Source organism: Nicotiana tomentosiformis, chromosome 1, assembly GCF_000390325.3.
Source record: "Nicotiana tomentosiformis chromosome 1, ASM39032v3, whole genome shotgun sequence".
Taxonomy (NCBI): Eukaryota; Viridiplantae; Streptophyta; class Magnoliopsida; order Solanales; family Solanaceae; genus Nicotiana; species Nicotiana tomentosiformis.
The window spans coordinates 134,536,803-134,555,484 of record NC_090812.1 but is presented as its reverse complement, the minus strand read 5'-3'; the positions used below and the strand labels follow the sequence as shown (position 1 = coordinate 134,555,484).

The 18,682-nt window shown below is 42.1% G+C and overlaps 2 protein-coding genes across 2 annotated transcripts; one reads left to right on the top strand and one right to left on the bottom strand.

Moving 5' to 3' along the window:
- Window positions 1-7,922: 7,922 nt before the first annotated feature.
- Window positions 7,923-14,613, bottom strand: LOC138910143 (uncharacterized). The gene is made up of 3 exons (XM_070201369.1): window positions 14,128-14,613; window positions 12,977-13,083; window positions 7,923-8,004 (listed from the first exon to the last, which is right to left on the bottom strand). Exons 1-3 carry the CDS (start codon window positions 14,611-14,613, stop codon window positions 7,923-7,925), a joined length of 675 nt encoding a protein of 224 aa, XP_070057470.1.
- Window positions 14,614-17,547: 2,934 nt separating this feature from the next.
- Window positions 17,548-18,102, top strand: LOC138910141 (uncharacterized). The gene has a single exon (XM_070201365.1). The coding sequence runs from the start codon at window positions 17,548-17,550 to the stop codon at window positions 18,100-18,102; it is 555 nt and encodes a 184-aa protein (XP_070057466.1).
- Window positions 18,103-18,682: the final 580 nt, after the last annotated feature.

Sequence of the window (18,682 nt, the reverse complement as noted above, 5' to 3'; positions counted from 1 at the left end):
GGGGGCATTAACTGCATTAATGAACATCCGAGCAGACAGAGTGCCCACTCGCTTGTGGATAGAATTTTGGGATCTAGCTAAGGTGGTGTTCAACATTTGTCGAATCTGAGTTAGTACCGACATTGGAAGAAGTCACAAGTTTCAAAGAGCTGTCATTCAACAGAAAAATACATTATTGCCAGTTACTATGCTCGGTTACCGGTTCTTGGATGCCTTAGGCCATGCCAACAGTAGAAGTCTCAGAAGTATCAAGGACGGATGGGTGAGGCGCGACCAGATGTTTAACAGATTTGGGCACCGTGAAAGCTACGAATGTTATTCAAGGGAGTTTCAATGTGACCAAGTTATGTGGGAGAGTCTCAGGTCTATCACTTTCGGAATATAACTGTTGGGATTATTGGTCTTCCCACAATGAAGAGGCCATATCAACATCAACCTGTTACCAGTTGTCTTGGCAACCTTTCGTGGCAATCTTCAAGCTACTTTGGTGCCGATGGTGTTAGCTGAGATGCCGAGGGCTTGGTCCGCATGTGTACGAGGATATGATTTCTATAAAGGTTGTAACTTGCTACTTCAGATCTGGGCTACTGAACATTTTTTCCAGTGAGAGGCCACCATCGACTACTTCACGGGCATCAAATATATAATCCGCAACCACAATGAAAGAATGAAACACTTGATCTCCCCATATGGGCAAGAAGAATAGAAGGAAAAGCTGACCAATCTAATAGGAGAATGGATCAACTGGAAGCTTGAGGACTCCTCGAAAATACTTCATTGAATTTATCGGACTGGAAGGCATTCAACCTTACTCACCTCTACGGGTCCTCAGACAGTTCGGGATGATCTAAGATGTGCCTCTGTGGACTAGGATAACACTATACGAGGATGAGTACAATGGACAGATCCCAATTCCTTGGATAAGAAAGATGCAAGAAAAGTGGAATAAGTTAGTAAGAATGCCTATAGGTCAAAATTCATGGCGTACTCCTGAGTATTACATCTAGATTAACGAAGAAGAGGAACTGTCCCACCCAAGAAAAGAGTGTATTTCCTGGTTAGAGGATGTGGTGGTTGCTTTGCAGATTTATCATGGGATCCTGCCACATTATCTCGTGACTACGTCAATGCATCGTCAGGTGGTCCCAGGATCCATTGACCACATGTTGCCACCTACTAAAGATGATGATCGGGTAGTGGAGTGCATCCAGATAGATTCGAGGACAGAGCCAGAAAAAGATCCGAAGGAGGAGTTTTAATTCAACGATGATGAGGAGGAGTTTGAGGAAGACCCGAAGGAGGATCCGGAAGAGGAGCCAGAAGAAGAGAAAGACATGGGAAATGACTCAGGGGATGGTTATTATAGTTAGCTGATTTCCCTTATTTCCCACTTTGTACCCTTATACCTAGTATTCTATTTTACATTCCAAAAGGGTGAGTTGTCCAACCCCATGCAGTTCTATGAAACAATAATGTAATCCTTGTTCCCACTTGTATCGGTCTAAATTATCAATGAAAACTAATTGCTTTGGATCTAAATATTTCAATCTTAATGTCTGTAAAATATCAACGAATTGGGCCTACCCCCATCAATGAGAGTTCCATGCAAATTCTAGGAATGCGTTAGCTATAATACACGAATTATCTGCTCTGTGTGATTTCCTGCTCGTATAAATGAAGAAACTGACTCTTGTTCCTTTTATTTTCTTTCTTCTTATTTTTCTTTTGCTTTATTATTACCCCCCACCCCCCCCAAGAGAAAAGATTATTTGTTTGTGTCGACCAAAACATGCGGAACCACCATACAATCTAAGGTCAAAAGGAAATATGTAAGCCGCAGAAGACCCACCTGAACATGCTCTGGTCATAGCCGACAGCCCGGGGCTATCGGGGGAAATAGAAAATACTGGAAATGATGAGCACGTGGCCAGGATGGCTCGGGAAATGGATTCCTTAAGTGAGGAGGTATAACATATCAGAGAACTGGTGCACCTGGACGTAACAACACTTCCATAGCCACCGAGATTCCCAATATTTGGATTCACTTTTGGATCATTTTCCTTCCACATCGCGCCAAAACAGTAACCCCCGCTACCCCACCAAATCCCCTCATCCTGTCACGCCCTAAACTTGGGGAGGCGTGGCTTCCACCCAGTGCCGCACTAGCCCGAGCGAACCACTCTACAACTATTATTTTTTTGTAACTATCATAGGCCAACATGAACACAACTCGTAATGTATAACTATAAGTGGCCAACACTGTATCACTGAACCATATTTCTTAAAACATGAATACATATGGGTTGTCAAGGCCTCTAACATACTGTACAAAATGGACCTCTATCTACAAAGCCTCTAGGATTATTTTACATCAAATGGGACAGGGTAATGACCTACCCATAAGTCTGTAGAAAAACTCCAACACGATGACTCATAGACTCGGCTGCACTCCGAATGAGGTGGAGTCTTACCGATCCTTCACTAAAAGCCAATCTCTTCTTCTTTGAGGGCTCGTCAAATTGATTTTCTATACCTGCAGGCAAAAATGCAGCGTCCCCAATAAAAGGACATCAGTACGAATAATGTACTGAGTATGTAAGGCAGAACTGAAGCATAATAGTAAGTCAACAATAATTAAAGACATAAAAGAATCAACCTGAATCTCTGAAGTGCCACCGTATATGCATACTTATTATACTTACATATATACAATGCTCCTCTTTGAGACTATTATCCATATCGTATGATGCATGACTGCCCAACTGATAAGTGGTAACTGCCCGACCGACCGTAACTCGGTGGTAAATATGTAACTGCCCAACCGGCCGTAGCTCGGTTGTAAATGTATGACTGCCCGACCGGCCGTAGCTCAGTGGTAAATATGTAACTGCACAACCGGCCACAGCTCGGTGATAAATATATAACTGCCCAATCGGCCGTAGCTTGGTGGTAAATGAATATGCATGTCTGCCCAACCGGCAGTAAATAATGATATATAACTGCCCAACCCATGGTAACTGCTCGACCGGCCGTAGCACGGTGGTAAACGCATGAATATGCATGTACGTGTATCACTATATTATAAACATTAACTTTTCTATCATATACCATACACAACTTGAAGCAAAGTTACTTTTACTTACTTTTTGCCAACAATCTCACTGGCTCTAAAATCTTCAGTCATAAAAAGTAAAATGCAAGGATAAAGAACAAGCCTTTATCTTTGGCAGCATTCTTTGGCAGAAACATTACATTTACATGTAGATAGTTGTTATCTTTTAATATCGTCTAATAATGTAATGACACCCTTACTTGCAATGCAATACTTATTCAGCTATTGAAGTATAATTCAATCTCGAAAAGTTGGCTGAGTAGACTATCCACTCACAAGGACTAAGAAGAGATTCACTTAAATAATGGAACTGAATAACGTAGATATCCTTAACTGCTAATAGTAGAACGACTTATGGAATATCATTACGTTTTTGTCTCGTTACTTGAATCATGCCAAAAGAAAGAAGGATTAGCCTTAACATACCTAGGTCAATTCTCTTGAGAAAGATTATACCGTACTCCCTTAGAATCGCAACATCCCGTTACTGTTACGCTGTATAATTTCGTATAAAATATTTTGACGAGCAAAATCACGTCAATCTATCTCACTTTGTAGAATAGTCATATGAAACAAGATATATGAAACAAGAGCCACTTTGTAAAATCATATTTGAGACTTTCGACCGTAAGTGTCTTACTTACAAAATATATGGAAATTCGTTAAAACAAATGAATTTGATAACCTTGAAGATAAGTTAGAGATAGACCAAAACCATTTCACTTTTCACGTGTAAATGTCTTAAGGTTGATATCCAGGAGCCTATTAATTGATTTGTCTAAAGGTAAGAGTCACCTATGTCTTACTCCACTTGCTGCCACGTGGGGGTGGGGTAGGGATTTTAATCTTATCCTATAATTAATGAATTAATTAGGTAATATCCCGCTATCCGGTAATTAACAAATTACCCGCACAATTAAAAATTATCTCAAATTACTTAGTATTTTACTTATTTTTAATACACTTTATTTATCATACTATCATGGTCATGTGGTACCACATAAAATAAATACCTACACTATTATTTTTATCAAACAATCCATGTAAAAAGAGATGGATTTTAATTCTTAAAATGATAAAGAGATAACCTTCTTTTCGTGTGTGAAAATAATTTCTATCTTTACAATAAAGAAAATCTCATAAACTTTCTTATATTACGTGTATAATTTACCATATTCGAAAATAGTAATAATGGTAACTATCCAAAATTATACTTATAAAACTTTTACTAAAATACTCCACTTAAAATAAAATACCACATTAACATAATATCTAACGATATCATTGTTGTTAAACTTATGGAGTCTTACAATAACATAGTCACAAATTCTCTATAATCTCATGAATGGTCTTAATACCTTCTAGCTCATATGGATTACTTCGACTAATTCTAATATTAAATTACGGGATGTAACATATCCACACTCCTTACGTACGACAATCCAGTCATACATCACAGAACCCGCCTATTACCACTAATGTGACTACCCCTTCTCGTGATGGAGTATCTTTCACCACTAACCAGCACATACCTATGGCACATGCCACCACCCATGAGCGGTACGTTCCCCCTGTATATTCCATTTCTGAACCTGCATTTACAATACCTGTCATAGTCAGGGTTCCTTATGAGATTGACCAATACGCCGAGATGGAAAGAGAAGCCAGGTGTAAGGAAGAAAATTCAATATCTAAGTAGTTGCAAATGTTGAGAAGGCAAGTGAAGAGTCTCAAAGTTGCCCCGTGAAGTGAAAGTTTTGACTATGAGGACCTGTGTATTGATCTAGATATGTATATGCCGGCAGGGTATAAACCCCAAAAGTTAGATATTTTCGATGGGACGGGGGACCCTCGCACATATTTGAGAGCATATTGCGACAAGTTAGTTGGAGTGGGGAGGAACGAGAAGCTAGGGATGAAGTTATTAATAAGAAGTTTGATGTGGGAAGCACTCACCTAGTATACTCGACAGGATCCGCAAAATTGGAGAACTTGGTAAGATATGGCGGAGTACTTAATGAATCATTTTCGATTCAACACCGAGATCACTCTTGATCGGTCTGTATTGGTGAACCTGCAGAAAAAACCATCTATGTCACCGCTGGATGACAGTGAGCTGACCAAATATTTCATCAAAGCCCAAGAGAGAATATACTTTTAAAATATGATGGGAATGATGGGACAGAAGTTCCTCGAGCTGGTCAAGATGGGAGATTTCTTGGAAGAAGGCATACAATATGGTAAAGTATAATCCGTGATAGCATTGCACGCGGCCACCAAGGTCATCCAGTCAGGGTCAGTCGGAAGCGGAAATAAAAAGAAAGAGGAGGTCTCAACAGTCGTCCCTTACTACCAACCCGACCCACATCATGGAAGCACCTCTTATTCCCCAAACAACCACTCACCACCACCCACTTACGCTCTAGTTTATAATACCCAGCCATATTACCACACTCAACATTAATACAACCCTCCTCGAGCCAACAACAACCTAAACCCACAATGACCATATGGTCCTGTCCAAACCACCACTCATCATAACCGACCTGCTTATGCACCACGCCCTCATCCCAACTTTGAAGAGAGAGGTATTAGATCTTATACCCAGATTGTTGAGCCTCTAGCCCAATTGTTCGAAAGATTGAGAAGAGAAAGATTGATATACGCAATCGGAGGAAGGGTACCTGAACATCCCTCCAAGTATTTTGATGCCACTAAAATATGCGTGTACCATTATAATGTACATGGACATGACACTAAAATTATTTCAAGTTGAAAAATTAAATTGAAAACCTGATCAAGAGCGGTGCTATTCAGTGCACTCCGGCACTACCTAATATGAATCGCAACCCACTACCAAATCATCAAAACCAAGGAGCTAACACGATCACATTAGACGTAGAATATGACTCGAAGGGAACAATTGTCACTATAAGAAATGCAGAAGCCGCACGGATCCCTTCTCAAAAGGCTCTAATCATTACAGTACAACTAAGGCCTATAGTGAAAAGGGAAAGGCCAAAATGACAGACTCTGTTGCATCCCATGGTATGACTAGGTCTGGGAGATGTTATGCCCCTGAAGATGTCAATCAAGGAAATCCGGGGAGAGAACAAATTCCAAGGAGGAACATAACAAACCCAAAAGCCACTTTTTTGGAAAAGAATGTCAAGCAAAGAGTATTTTGTGGAAGTGCTGTTGATGAAAACTCCAGCACATATATCCATCATGGATCTATTAATGAGCTCCGAGAGTCATAAGGACGCCCTGATGAAAGTACTAAGTGGGGTAAATGTACCAAGCAACACCGCTAGCGAGGCCTTGGCCGCGACAACTGGGAAAATGGTCGAAGCAAACATGATAACATTCAGAAGAGACAAACTTCCTATAGAAGGCGCAAGTCACAACATGGCTCTTCACATCACTGTTATATGCAGGGACAAAGTGGTATCCCGGGTGTTGGTCGATAGAGGGTCAGGAGTATACATTTGTCCTCTCTCCACCCTGCGGGAGTTAGAAATTCATTTGAAGGAAGTAAAAGAAAGGCACGTAAGGGTGAGAGCCTTCAATGGTTCATAAAAGGATGTTATTGGAGAAATTTATTTAGCCATACATATCGGGCCGGTCAATTTTTTGGCATTGTTTCAAAGAATGGACATATTTTCTTCTTATAACTTCTTGCTGGACCAGCCATGGGTACATATAGTAGGTGCCGTGCCATCCACTTTGAACCAATGCATAAAATTTGAGTGAGGATGCTAGGAGATCGTCGTTCATGGCGAGTGGGGCCACTCTGCCTATTTGGAGTATACTATTCCATTTATTGAACGGTTGGACGGAGTTGCCTTCCACGCTGTGGAAATCATGCAGACTATTGAGATGGAGAAGACTAAACAATGTTTGGGAATGCAGTCAGCGTACAGATCCAAGATGGCTATGAGGGAGATGATGAAATATGTATATAGGCCAGGAACAGGGTTTGGGAGCCAAGTCAGATGGAATTACAGAGCCAATTAAACATAATGGGCAGAAAGGAAGGGCTAGCATAAGATATCGGCCTCCGTAAGGGAAAGCTCACACCGTTAGCTACGGGAAAAAGGTTTTTGGGCCAGAGCATGTTGAAAGTCCAGGATAGAGTTCGGTACCAAAATATGATATCATCGATGGAATAGGAAAGTTGTTCGTTAATATGATTGAAGAATGTTGTGAAGGAATTGACATCAAGACACCGACTATCAGGAATGCCGAACCAGGGGAAGAGCTGCAGAATTGGACCGCTAGTCCATCTTTGGTTTGTCGGGAGTCTTGGTAGCATGGAACTATAAAATCTTTCTTTTGAAAAGAGCACGGTCAATTGATGCCTCTACCATGTCTGTTCCCTTTTGTCATTTAACTTTGTTGAACACTTAAGATGTTCCCCTTTGATGAAATAAAGAAAATTATTTTCCTAAATATTGCAACTTTGTTTTACCACTTTATTTATACTTAGCTTTTCTTTTCATAAATCAAACTGATAAAAATAGCGTTCCACGATTATGACATGTAACGAAACCATTGAGCGCAATGACCCCGATTATGAGAAGTATGATGAGAGCATGATGCCCGACAATCTCCCACAAGAGATCGAGCAGTTGGAAAGTCAGAGAAATCCCAGCCTAGAAGAAACAGAAGTGGTCAATCTTGAAAGTGTAGAAGATGTAAGAGAATCCAGAATCAGCATTCACCTAAAAGCCGAGCAGAAGGATAAATGATTGAGCTTCCCCGACAGTACGTCGACATGTTTTCATGGTCATATGATGACATGCCAGGATTAAGCACCGACATTGTCTCGCATCGACTGCCCACTGACACTACCAGACCACCGGTCAAGTAGAAGCCCAAAAAGTTCAAACCTGATTTAAGTTTGTGGATAAAGGAAGAAGTGACCAAACAGATAGAAGAAAATTATAGTAAGGGTCACCAACTATCCAAGTTGGTTGGCAAACATCGTCCTAGTGCCCAAGAAGGTCGGAAAGATCAAAATATGTGTGGACTACTGAGATCATAACAAAGCTAGTCCAAAGGACTATTTCCCTCTACGAAACATCTACATCCTCATCGATAACTGTGCAAAGCATGAACTACAATCATTTGTGGATTGTTTCGCTGGATACCATCAAATCTTAATGCATGAGGAAGATGTAGAGAAGACAACTTTCACCACACCATGGGGAGTCTATTGTTATAGAGTTATGTCGTTCGATCTCAAGAACGCCGGTGACACCTACACGAGGGCCATGATGACCCTTTTTCACGATATGATTCATAAGGAGATTGAAGTGTATGTGGATGATGTCATCATAAAGTCTCGAAGGAGCTCAGAGCATTTGGATGACTTGAGGAAATGTTTCAAATGCCTGTGAAGGTACAGTTTGAAGATGAATCTAGCAGAGTGAGCGTTCGGAGTCCTCGCTGGAAAACTATTGGGTTCCATTAAAAGTAGGAAGGGGATAGAGTTGGGCACATCAAAAAATCATGGCCATCCAAGAATTACTGCCACCGAAAAGAATGAAAGATGTCATAAGTTTCTGGGTAGATTGAACTACATCAGTCGTTTGATAGCCCAGTCCACGATAATTTGTGAACCCATTTTCAAGCTGTTGAAGAAAGATGCCACCATAAAATGGAAGGAGGAGTGCAAGAAATCCTTTGACAGAATCAAAGAGTATCTTTCAAACCCGCCAGTTTTGGACAACGCATTCGGCTGTGTGTTGGGGCAGCATGACAGAATTGGGAGAAATGAGTAGACCATCTACTACTTAAGCAAGAAGTTCAAGCCATGCGACCCCAAGTATACACTGATAGAATGCACTTGTTGTGTTATGACTTGGATCGCTCAGAAGCTAACGCATTATATGTCAGTGTACATCACGCATCTGATATCTCAGCTCGACCCGGTCAGGTACATTTTTTAGAATCCAATGCCCACCAGAAAGCTAGGTAAATGGAAGATTCTCCTCAGCGAATTTGACATTGTGTATGTCACGCCCCAACTTCAGGGAGCGCGACCGGCGCTAAATCGAGTGAACCCGGTCGAGCAAGCCTAGTAAACCTTTCCTACCCGACTCATTCATGATCCAAAAAGGGAATGCGTCACCATTTGTAAAATAGGAGAGAGATCAGTTATATAAATATATAAACGTTGCTAGTTCATTTTCTTCATTATATGCATTATGCCATAGTTAAGTTTCCAAAATACAACTCGGTCCAACGACCACCCCAACATTCATTCATGACCCATATAAATGTCTATGGAGTCTCTAAGGGTACAAAAGAGCAACATGACAATGCCGGCAAAAAGGCCCCGGTTATACCTCAAAATATAAAAACTGATACAGAAGAAGGACTACATGACCCCAGGGAGAAATGGGGCTCACCAAGACTGCTGTGATGCGTGAGAGGGAGAGCACCGCTATCTGCGATCAGCGCTATCTGCGATGGAACCACCTACATACATTCAAAGATGTAGCGCCCCTGGCAAAAAGGACGTTAGTACTGTTGAATAGTACTAGTATGTAAGGCAAGCACTAATCTTAGTAGAATGAACAGTGAATCAAAGAGAAGTCAGTCATAACAATCAATAAGTACTTCACAGAATACAAAGAATCACCAAATAAGGATCACATAATTTCAAATTCAATCTTTCCATATTTTTAGGTTAATGATATTTAGTGCCAAAGCCACAACTCACAATGTCACCATGTTTTTACACGGAGTCCGATCTCGGCCCGACCGGCTAAGCCATCTCAAGTGAGACATATCCATATCCACAATGTAAATCAATAACTCCAACACAAATGCCACCATGTGTACGGCATGGCATCCGATATCGGCCCGATCGGCTAAGCCATCTTACTTGAGACATAACCTCTTTCAAGTATTCACTCAATTCACATCTCTTTCCCATCTTTCATTACATGGCACAAACAACCTCATTTATTAAATTGTTCTTGGCACTTTGGCACATTTTACAATTCAAGTCTTTCCCTTTTTATTCGTTCAAGTAACGTTATCATTTATGTCGATAAGTACCATCACATAAGGCATTTCACACATAAGGGAAGGAGCATGGAAAATCATAGTTACGTTCTCAAAATAGCATGATGACATGGTAAACATCTAAAACAATTAGGGAACATGAATCTTCCAACCCAACACACTAAGGCAAACAATTCTAGTATGATCAAGTCGGAACTTACACCAAATATTCGGACACCAGAAGTTCGATTCTAGGAAGAAAAGAGTTAGCTATATATACCTCAATTACGCTTCTTTAGACTCTACAATTATCCGGAACCCTTAGCAATCTCAATCTATTTTAGCAATATACAAATTGAACCCAAAATTAGGAAAATATTTATGGTTCTAGTTCACTTTTCCACACTATTTTTACCCACACATGCATGCAAGATAAACTACCCTCATACCCATGGACCATCTTATTAATTACTCATTTTCACTATAAGTTTCAAAAATTTAGGGCTAGGGTATAGATTCTTACCTCTAGGATGGGGGCCTAGATTGCTTTACTTGATAATCTTCAAAGTTTCAAGCAAGAATTGAAGAATAATTGATGAGGATTACTTTCTCACTCTAAGACTCCCTCTCTCACTCTATAGTATCAGAAAATGAGCTCAAAATAGACTAAAGGGGGTCTTTTAACGGAATGGGGGTCGGGTTTTAAATTAAGAAAATGGGTGCCCCGACACAGGTCTGCGGTCGCATATGCGACCACATAACGGTTATGCGGTCCGCAAGGTGACCGCAGAATGGCCCCTAGGGGCCTAAACTTACGGCACAGGTATGCGACCAGTATACGGTCCGCATACTCATTCTGCGGTCGCACAATGCACCGCAGAACTCCTTCCGCAAAAACGCAAGAGGGATTATGCGATCGATATGCGGTCGCATAATCAACCGTAAAGCTTCACTCAGCTGCCATTATGCGGTCCACAGAGTGATTATGCGGCCGCATAATGGGCTGCAGAGACGCGTCCTTCTGTGAAATATTTTCTCTAATTCCGTACGGTACTGTTCAATCCAACAAGTCCGAACCGCGGCGAGCTTTCTACTATAATAACGCAGGAATCTAACTTGGCACCACAAAACCCCGAGTTTTTATTTTAAATAGCTGCGGGTACTTACATCCTCCCCCACTTAAGATCATTCGTCCTCGGATGAGGATCAAGGTTTGCTTAACACAATTTCATTTGTACCACATACCATCAGCCCCAAATTTGCCTAACTTCCTAATTTTCTGAAAATATCGCCAGAGTTTCCTTTGTATTTAGGCCTAACCACCTGTCAGAGAGCCCCCGAAACACACCTTAGCAACATATATAGAATTAAATGACACAACAAAATGCAAAATAACACCAACCGATGCCTCATGGGGGGTTCAAATAACTAGAAAGTAGTGCCTTTATATTAGCTGAACAAGTGATACAAAATTTGGGGGGGGGGGGGACAACTTTATAGAGTTATTACATGGCTAGTCAAATAAATGAGGGTACTTATTTTTCATTTCATTCTCGGCTTCCGAAGTATCTTCTTCGACTTGCTGGTTTCGCCATAATACTTTTACGGATGCAATTTCTTTGTTCCTCAACTTTCGGACCTGTGTATCAAGAATAGCAACCGGAATCTCTTCATATGAAAGTTCTTCACTACTCTCGATTGTCTCAACCGGCACGATAGCGGACGGATCTCCAACTACCTTCTTTAACATGGACACATGGAATACCGGGTGCACTAATGACATCTCAAGTGGTAGATTAAGCTTGTAAGCCACCTGACCTATCCTTTGAGTAATTCTATACGGCCCGACATACCTCGGACTTAATTTCCCTTTCTTTCGAAACCGCATGATCCCCTTCATTGGACATACCTTCAAAAAAACCCAATCATCTTCCTTGAATTCTAAGTCTCTGCGACGAACATCCGAATAGGATTTTTCATGATTCTGAGCAGTTTTCAATCGCTCCTTTATGATCTTAACCTTTTCTATAGCCTGATGCACAAGGTCTAGTCCTATTAGTTCAGCTTCTCCAACCTCGAACCACCCAATCAGTGATCTACATCTTCTACCATACAAGGCCTCAAACGGCGCCATTTGAATACAGGCATGGAAGCTGTTGTTTTAAGCAAATTCTATGAGCGGCAAATAATTGTCCCAGCTGCCCTTCAAGTCAAGCACACAAGCACGCAACATGTCTTAAAGCGTCTGAATAGTCCGCTCTGCTTGCCCGTCAGTCTCTAGGTGGAAAGTCGTGTTAAGATTTACCTGCGTACCCAAACCTTAGTAAAATTTCTTCCAGAAATTAGCTGTGAACTGGGCCCCTCGATGAGAAATGATGGAAACTAGAGTGCCATGAAGCCTGACTATTTCTTTGATATATAATTGAGCATATTGTTCCGCAGTGTCGGTGGATTTAACCGGCAAGAAGTGTTCTGATTTTTTGAGTCGATCCATAATCACCCAAATTGAGTCAAATTTACGCAAAGTACGTGGTAACCCTACCACAAAATCCATGTTGATCATTTCCCATTTCTACATTGGAATTTCTATACTCTGAGCTAACCCACCGGGCCTTTGATGTTCGGGCTTCACTTGTTGACAGTTTCGACATTTTGCCACAAAGTCTGCCACACCCCTCTTCATGTTATTCCACCAGTAAACTTCCTTAAGATCATGATACATTTTTGTAGAACCTGGGTGCATGGAATATCTAGAAGTATGCTATTGAATAATATGCTATTACCTTATCATGTTGCATTAATACACACCCAAGACCGATCCCTGAAGCATCGCAATATACCACAAACCCCTCAGTACCATCTGGTAGGGTCAATACTGGCACCGAAGTCAATCTTGATTTCAATTCCTGGAAACTCCTTTCACAAGCATCAGAACACTGTAACTTAACCGCCTTCTGCGTCAATTTAGTCAATGGAGAGGAAAGAATGGAGAAGCCCTCCACGAACCTCCTATAATACCCGGCCAAACCTAAGAAACTGCGAATCTCTATTGGAGTAGTAGGTCTAGGCCAATCCTTCACCGCTGCAATATTTTGAGGATCAACCTTAATTCCTTCTCCGGAGACAACATGACCCAGGAATGTGACAGATTCAAGCCAAAATTCACATTTCAAGAACTTTGCATATAATTGGTGTTGGTGAAGAGTTTGCAGAACTGCCCTGAGGTGATCGGCGTGATCCTCTCGACTTCATGAATACACAAGGATGTCGTCAATGAATACTATTGCAAAGGAGTCGAGGAACGGCTTGAAGACTCGATTCATAAGATCCATGAAAGCTGTCGGGGCATTTGTTAGCCCATAAGACATTATGGTACCCGGACCGCAAATCAATTTTGGAGAAGAACTTAGCACCTTGTAATTGATCAAACAAATCATCTATTCTAGGCAATGGGTATTTGTTTTTTATTGTGACTTTGTTGAGTTATCGGTAATCAATACACATCCGCAACGATCCATCTTTTCTTCTGACAAAGAGAACCGGTGCGCCCCAAGGTGACACACTCGGTCGGATGAAACCTTTATCTAGCAAATACCTTAGTTGTTCCTTTATCTCTTTTAATTCTGTCGGCGCCATTCAATAAGGTGGAATGGATATAGGCTGCGTCCCTGGCATCACATCAATCCCAAAATCAGTCTCCCTATCTGGAGGAATTCCAGGGAGCTCATCCGGAAATACATCGAGGAATTCATTCACAATTAGTACAGATTCAAGGGTAGGCACCTCAGCAGTGGTGTCCGTAACTCGGACCAAATGGTAAATATACCCCTTCCTGATCATCTTTGTGGCCTTAAGGTAAGAAATAAACCTACTTTTGGCATAACATTATTCCCCTCCCACTCAACAGCTGGCTCGTTAGGAAACTCAAGCCTCATGATTCTGGCTCGGGAATCGAGTTTGGCAAAACATAAATAAAGCCAATCCATTCCCATTAATACATCAAAATCAATCAATCCTAGTTCAATAAGATCGGCCGTGGTATCCCAACCACGCACTGTGACAACACAATCCTTATAAACCAGTGCGACCATAATAAACTCGCCAACCAGAGTAGATACAGAGAACGGCTCATGAAGTTGTTCCGGTACTATCCCGAAGCTCGTAGCAACATAAGGAGTAACATAGGACAAAGAAGATCCGGGATCAATAAGGGCATACACATCATGAGATTGAACAGTCAATATAACTATGACGATATCTTGGGAAGCTTCTGCACTTTGTCGACCACTCAGAGCATAGAATCGGTTGGGTTCTCCCGAACTCTGTGCACCACCCCTAGCTTCACCATGCCCTGTGGGTGCTGGAGAGCCTCGAGCTAGAGGGGGTGCTGAAGATGTAGCGGTTGTAGGACTGGATGACTGAGTTGTGCCCCTACTTGCACCCTGATGGGATGCACGACACTCCCTCTGAATATGGCCTCTCATTCCGCAACCATAACATACTGGCATGTCTAGGTAGCAGACTCCCGAATGTATCCTCCCACACTTAGGGCATGGGACCCTCTGCTACTACTGGAATCTCCCTCTCGATCGGCCCTGATGGTGGGACCCCCTGCTGCCCTGACCGGGCCTAAAGCGACTCCCCTACTACTGGTCGTGCCCTGATGGCGGGGCACTAGCTGAAGACTGAGCATAAGACTAGGATGTTCTTGATGACCCTCCTCGAAAAGATGATCTCCCACCTCCGAATGAAACCCCAAGGTTGCCGGCTGATCGGGCCCTACTACTACTTTCCCGTTCCATCCTGAGCTTTAATTTTCGAGCTTTCGTAGCTTGGGAAAATGCCACCATCCTTCCACAGTTCATGTCATAATTTAGAGCAGTTGTGGCAGCCTCATTAATAACCAAAAGGGCTAAGGCCCTGCACCAATCGATGCACTCTTGCCTCCATAGTCGGCATCATATAAACAACATACTTCGATAGGCGCACGAACTCTATGTGATACTCCCACACATTCCTACTACCCTGTTTAAGGGTCTCAAACTCCACAGCACGGTCTACCTTAGTCTCGGCAGGCAAGAAATGGTCTATGAAGGCATCCGCGAACTCACTCCATCTCGTCGGAGGGCTCCCCTCCTCACGGGAATCTTCCCACATTTCAAACCAGGAATATGTCACCCCTTTCAGACGATAGGAGTCCCACTCTACTCCTTCTGTCTCCGTAGCATGCATAACTCGTAGAGTCTTATGCATCTCATCAATGAAATCCTTAGGGTCTGCCCCGGGATCAGTACCTGTGAACACTGGAGGGTCTAACTGAAGGAACCTGTTTACCCTGGAACTAGAAGAATCCTCTTGCGAGCTAAATAAGGTGGGTGCAATATTTGACCTCTGGGCCTGGGAAGCTACTTACTGAGTCAGCATCTGAATAGCTCCTCTAAGATCCCCATCGGAAATACCGGGACCAGGAGCGGGGGCTGTAGGTTGAACAGGTATATCGGCGGGAGGGATTGGGGCACCCTCCGCGGGTGTAGAAACCGGGGAAGTCTGTTCCGGAGTAGATAAATCAGGCAGTGTGATAGTAGGGGGATTATCCTCACCCGCATTATCAAGTAAGGGATCAACAACCACTCCTGGTGTGGCATTGGCTTCTTGGCCAATTCTCACTCTCTTCTTAGGTGCCATTTACTGAAAGTTAGAACACTGCACGAGTTAGGGGAAAACAACCTCACGTTCCTCTTTATCGCACGATATAGAACACCAATGAAGTGTATCATTCTTAAATGTCCAAGTAGCCCCCTAATTATAGATATGGTCGACAACACACCGATATAACCTCTTTCAAGTATTCACTCAATTCACATCTCTTTCCCATCTTTCATTACATGGCACAAACAGCATCATTTATTAAATAGTAATTGGCACTTTGGCACATTTTACAATTCATGTCTTTCCCTTTTTATTCGTTCAAGTAACATCATCATTTATGTCGATAAGTACCATCACATAAGGCATTTCACACATAAGGGAAGGAGCTTGGAAAATCATAGTTACGTTCTCAAATAGCATGATGACATGGTAAACATCTAAAAGAATTAGGGAACATGAATCTTCCAACCCAACACACTAAGGCAAACAATTCTAGTATGATCAAGTCGGAACTTACACCAAATATTCGGACACCAGGAGTTCGATTCTAGGAAGAAAAGAGTAAGCCATGCATACCTCTATTGCGCTTCTTTAGACTCTACAATTATCCGGAACCCTTAGCAACCTCAATCTATTTTAGCAATATACAAATTGAACCCAAAATTAGAAAAATATTTATGGTTCTAGTTCACTTTTCCACATTCTTTTTACCACACACGCATGCAAGATAAACAACCCTCATACCCATGGACCATCTTATTAATTACTCATTGTCACTATAAGTTTCAAAAATTTAGGGCTAGGGTATAGATTCTTACCTCTAGGATGGAGGCCTAGATTGCTTTCCTTGATAATCTTCAAAGTTTAAAGCAAGAATTGAAGAATAATTGCTGAGGATTACTTTCTCACTGTAAGGCTCCCTCTCTCACTCTATAGTATCAGAAAACGAGCTCAAAATACACTAAATGGGGTGTTTTAACGGAATGGGGGTTGGGTTTTAAATTAAGAAAATGGGTGCCCCGACACATGTCTGCGGTTACATATGCGACCGCATAACGGTTATGCGGTACGCAAAGTGACCGCAGAAATGGCCCTCAGGGGCCTGAACCTACGGCTCAGGTATGCGACCAATATGCGGCCCGCATACTCGTTCTACAGTCGCATAATGCACCGAAGAACTCCCTCCGCAAAAACCCAAGAGGGATTATGCGATCGATATGTGGTCCGTAGAGTGGTTATGCGGTCACATAATCGACCGCAAAGCTGACCTCAAACTGGCCAACGTACTGCTTCACTTTGCGGCCATTATGAGGTCTGCAGAGTGATTATGCGGCCGCATAAATGCGTCCTTCTACAAAACATTTTCTCTAAGTCCGTAGTGTACTGGTCAATCCAACAAGTCCGAACCGCGGCGAGCTTGCTTTAAACGCAGGAATCTAACTTGGCACCACGAAACCCCGAGTTTTTGTTTTAAATATTTGCAGGTCCTTACAGTGTACATAACTCAGAAGGATATCAAAGGACAAGCATTAGCCGATCACCCCATCAAGAATCCGGTGGGTGGAGATTACTAACCGCTTACCACATATTTCCCTAATGAAGATGTACTATTTGACAGGGAAGATATTGCATAATCATACCCAGGGTGGAGTATGTTTTTTGATCGAGCAAAAAATTTCAAAGGAGTCGGAATTGGGACAGTCCTGATTTTAGAATCTGGACAACACTATCCAGCATCGGCAAAGATAAGATTCCCCTGTACCAATAATATGGCTGAATACGAAGCGTGCATCCTTGGAATCAGAATTGCAGTCGACAAGCACATCAAAGAACTTCTGGTGATAAGAGATTTCAATTTGCTGATACACCAAGTTCAAGGGGAATGGTCCACCAAGAATGTCAAGATACTTCCATACATGCACTGCTTGAAGGATCTATGCAAGAAGTTCACAAAGATTGAGTTCAAGCATGTCCCCAAGAATCAGAACGAGTTCGTTGATGCCCTTGCAACCCTATCATCTAAGATTCAGCATCCAAACAAGAACTATATCGACCCTATCGAGGTAGAGATGAGGGATCAACATTCCTATTACTTCCATGTAGAAGAAGAAACCAATAGTAAACCATGGTATCACGGCGTCGAGAAATTCCTTACAACCAGGGAATACTCGGAGAATGCCACTAATGGTCAAAGGCATCAACTTATAAGGCAGTCACGAAGAAGGTGGTGGCAGGTTGTGTCCAAAACAACATTGTCTAAAGATTTAGGATACCAAAGTCTATCATCACTGACAATGCTGCGAACCTCAACAGCGACCTCATAAGGGAAATCTGCGAGAAGTTCAGAATCATCCACCGCAATACCACAGCCTATAGACTGCAATTGAATGGGGAAGTCGAGGCCGCGAATAATAATATCAAGCGGATTCTGTGAAAGATAGTGGACAATTACATACAATGGCACGAGAAACTACCTTTCGCTTTACTGGGTTATCGGACTACCATGAGAATATCCATTGGGGCAATGTCGTACATGTTGGTATACGGCACTGAAGCGGTGATACCCGCAGAGGTCGAGATACCATCCTTAAGAGTTATTGGAGAGGCAAAATTGGACGACGCATAGTGGATATGGGTCAGACAGGAACAACTCATGATCATTGACGAGAAAAGAATAGATGCAGTATATCATGGTCAATTATATCAAAATAGGATGGACAATGTAATTAACAAAAGAGTGAAGACTCGCCAATTCACACCGGGGCAAGTGGTTCTAATGAAAATCTGTCCCCATCAAGAAGAAACCAAAGGAAAGTTTGCACGAAACTACGCTTTACCTGATTCCATTTGGATATGTAGGTTGCCTGAGTCAGGCTCGGTCACCTTTGTCATATTTCATCATAA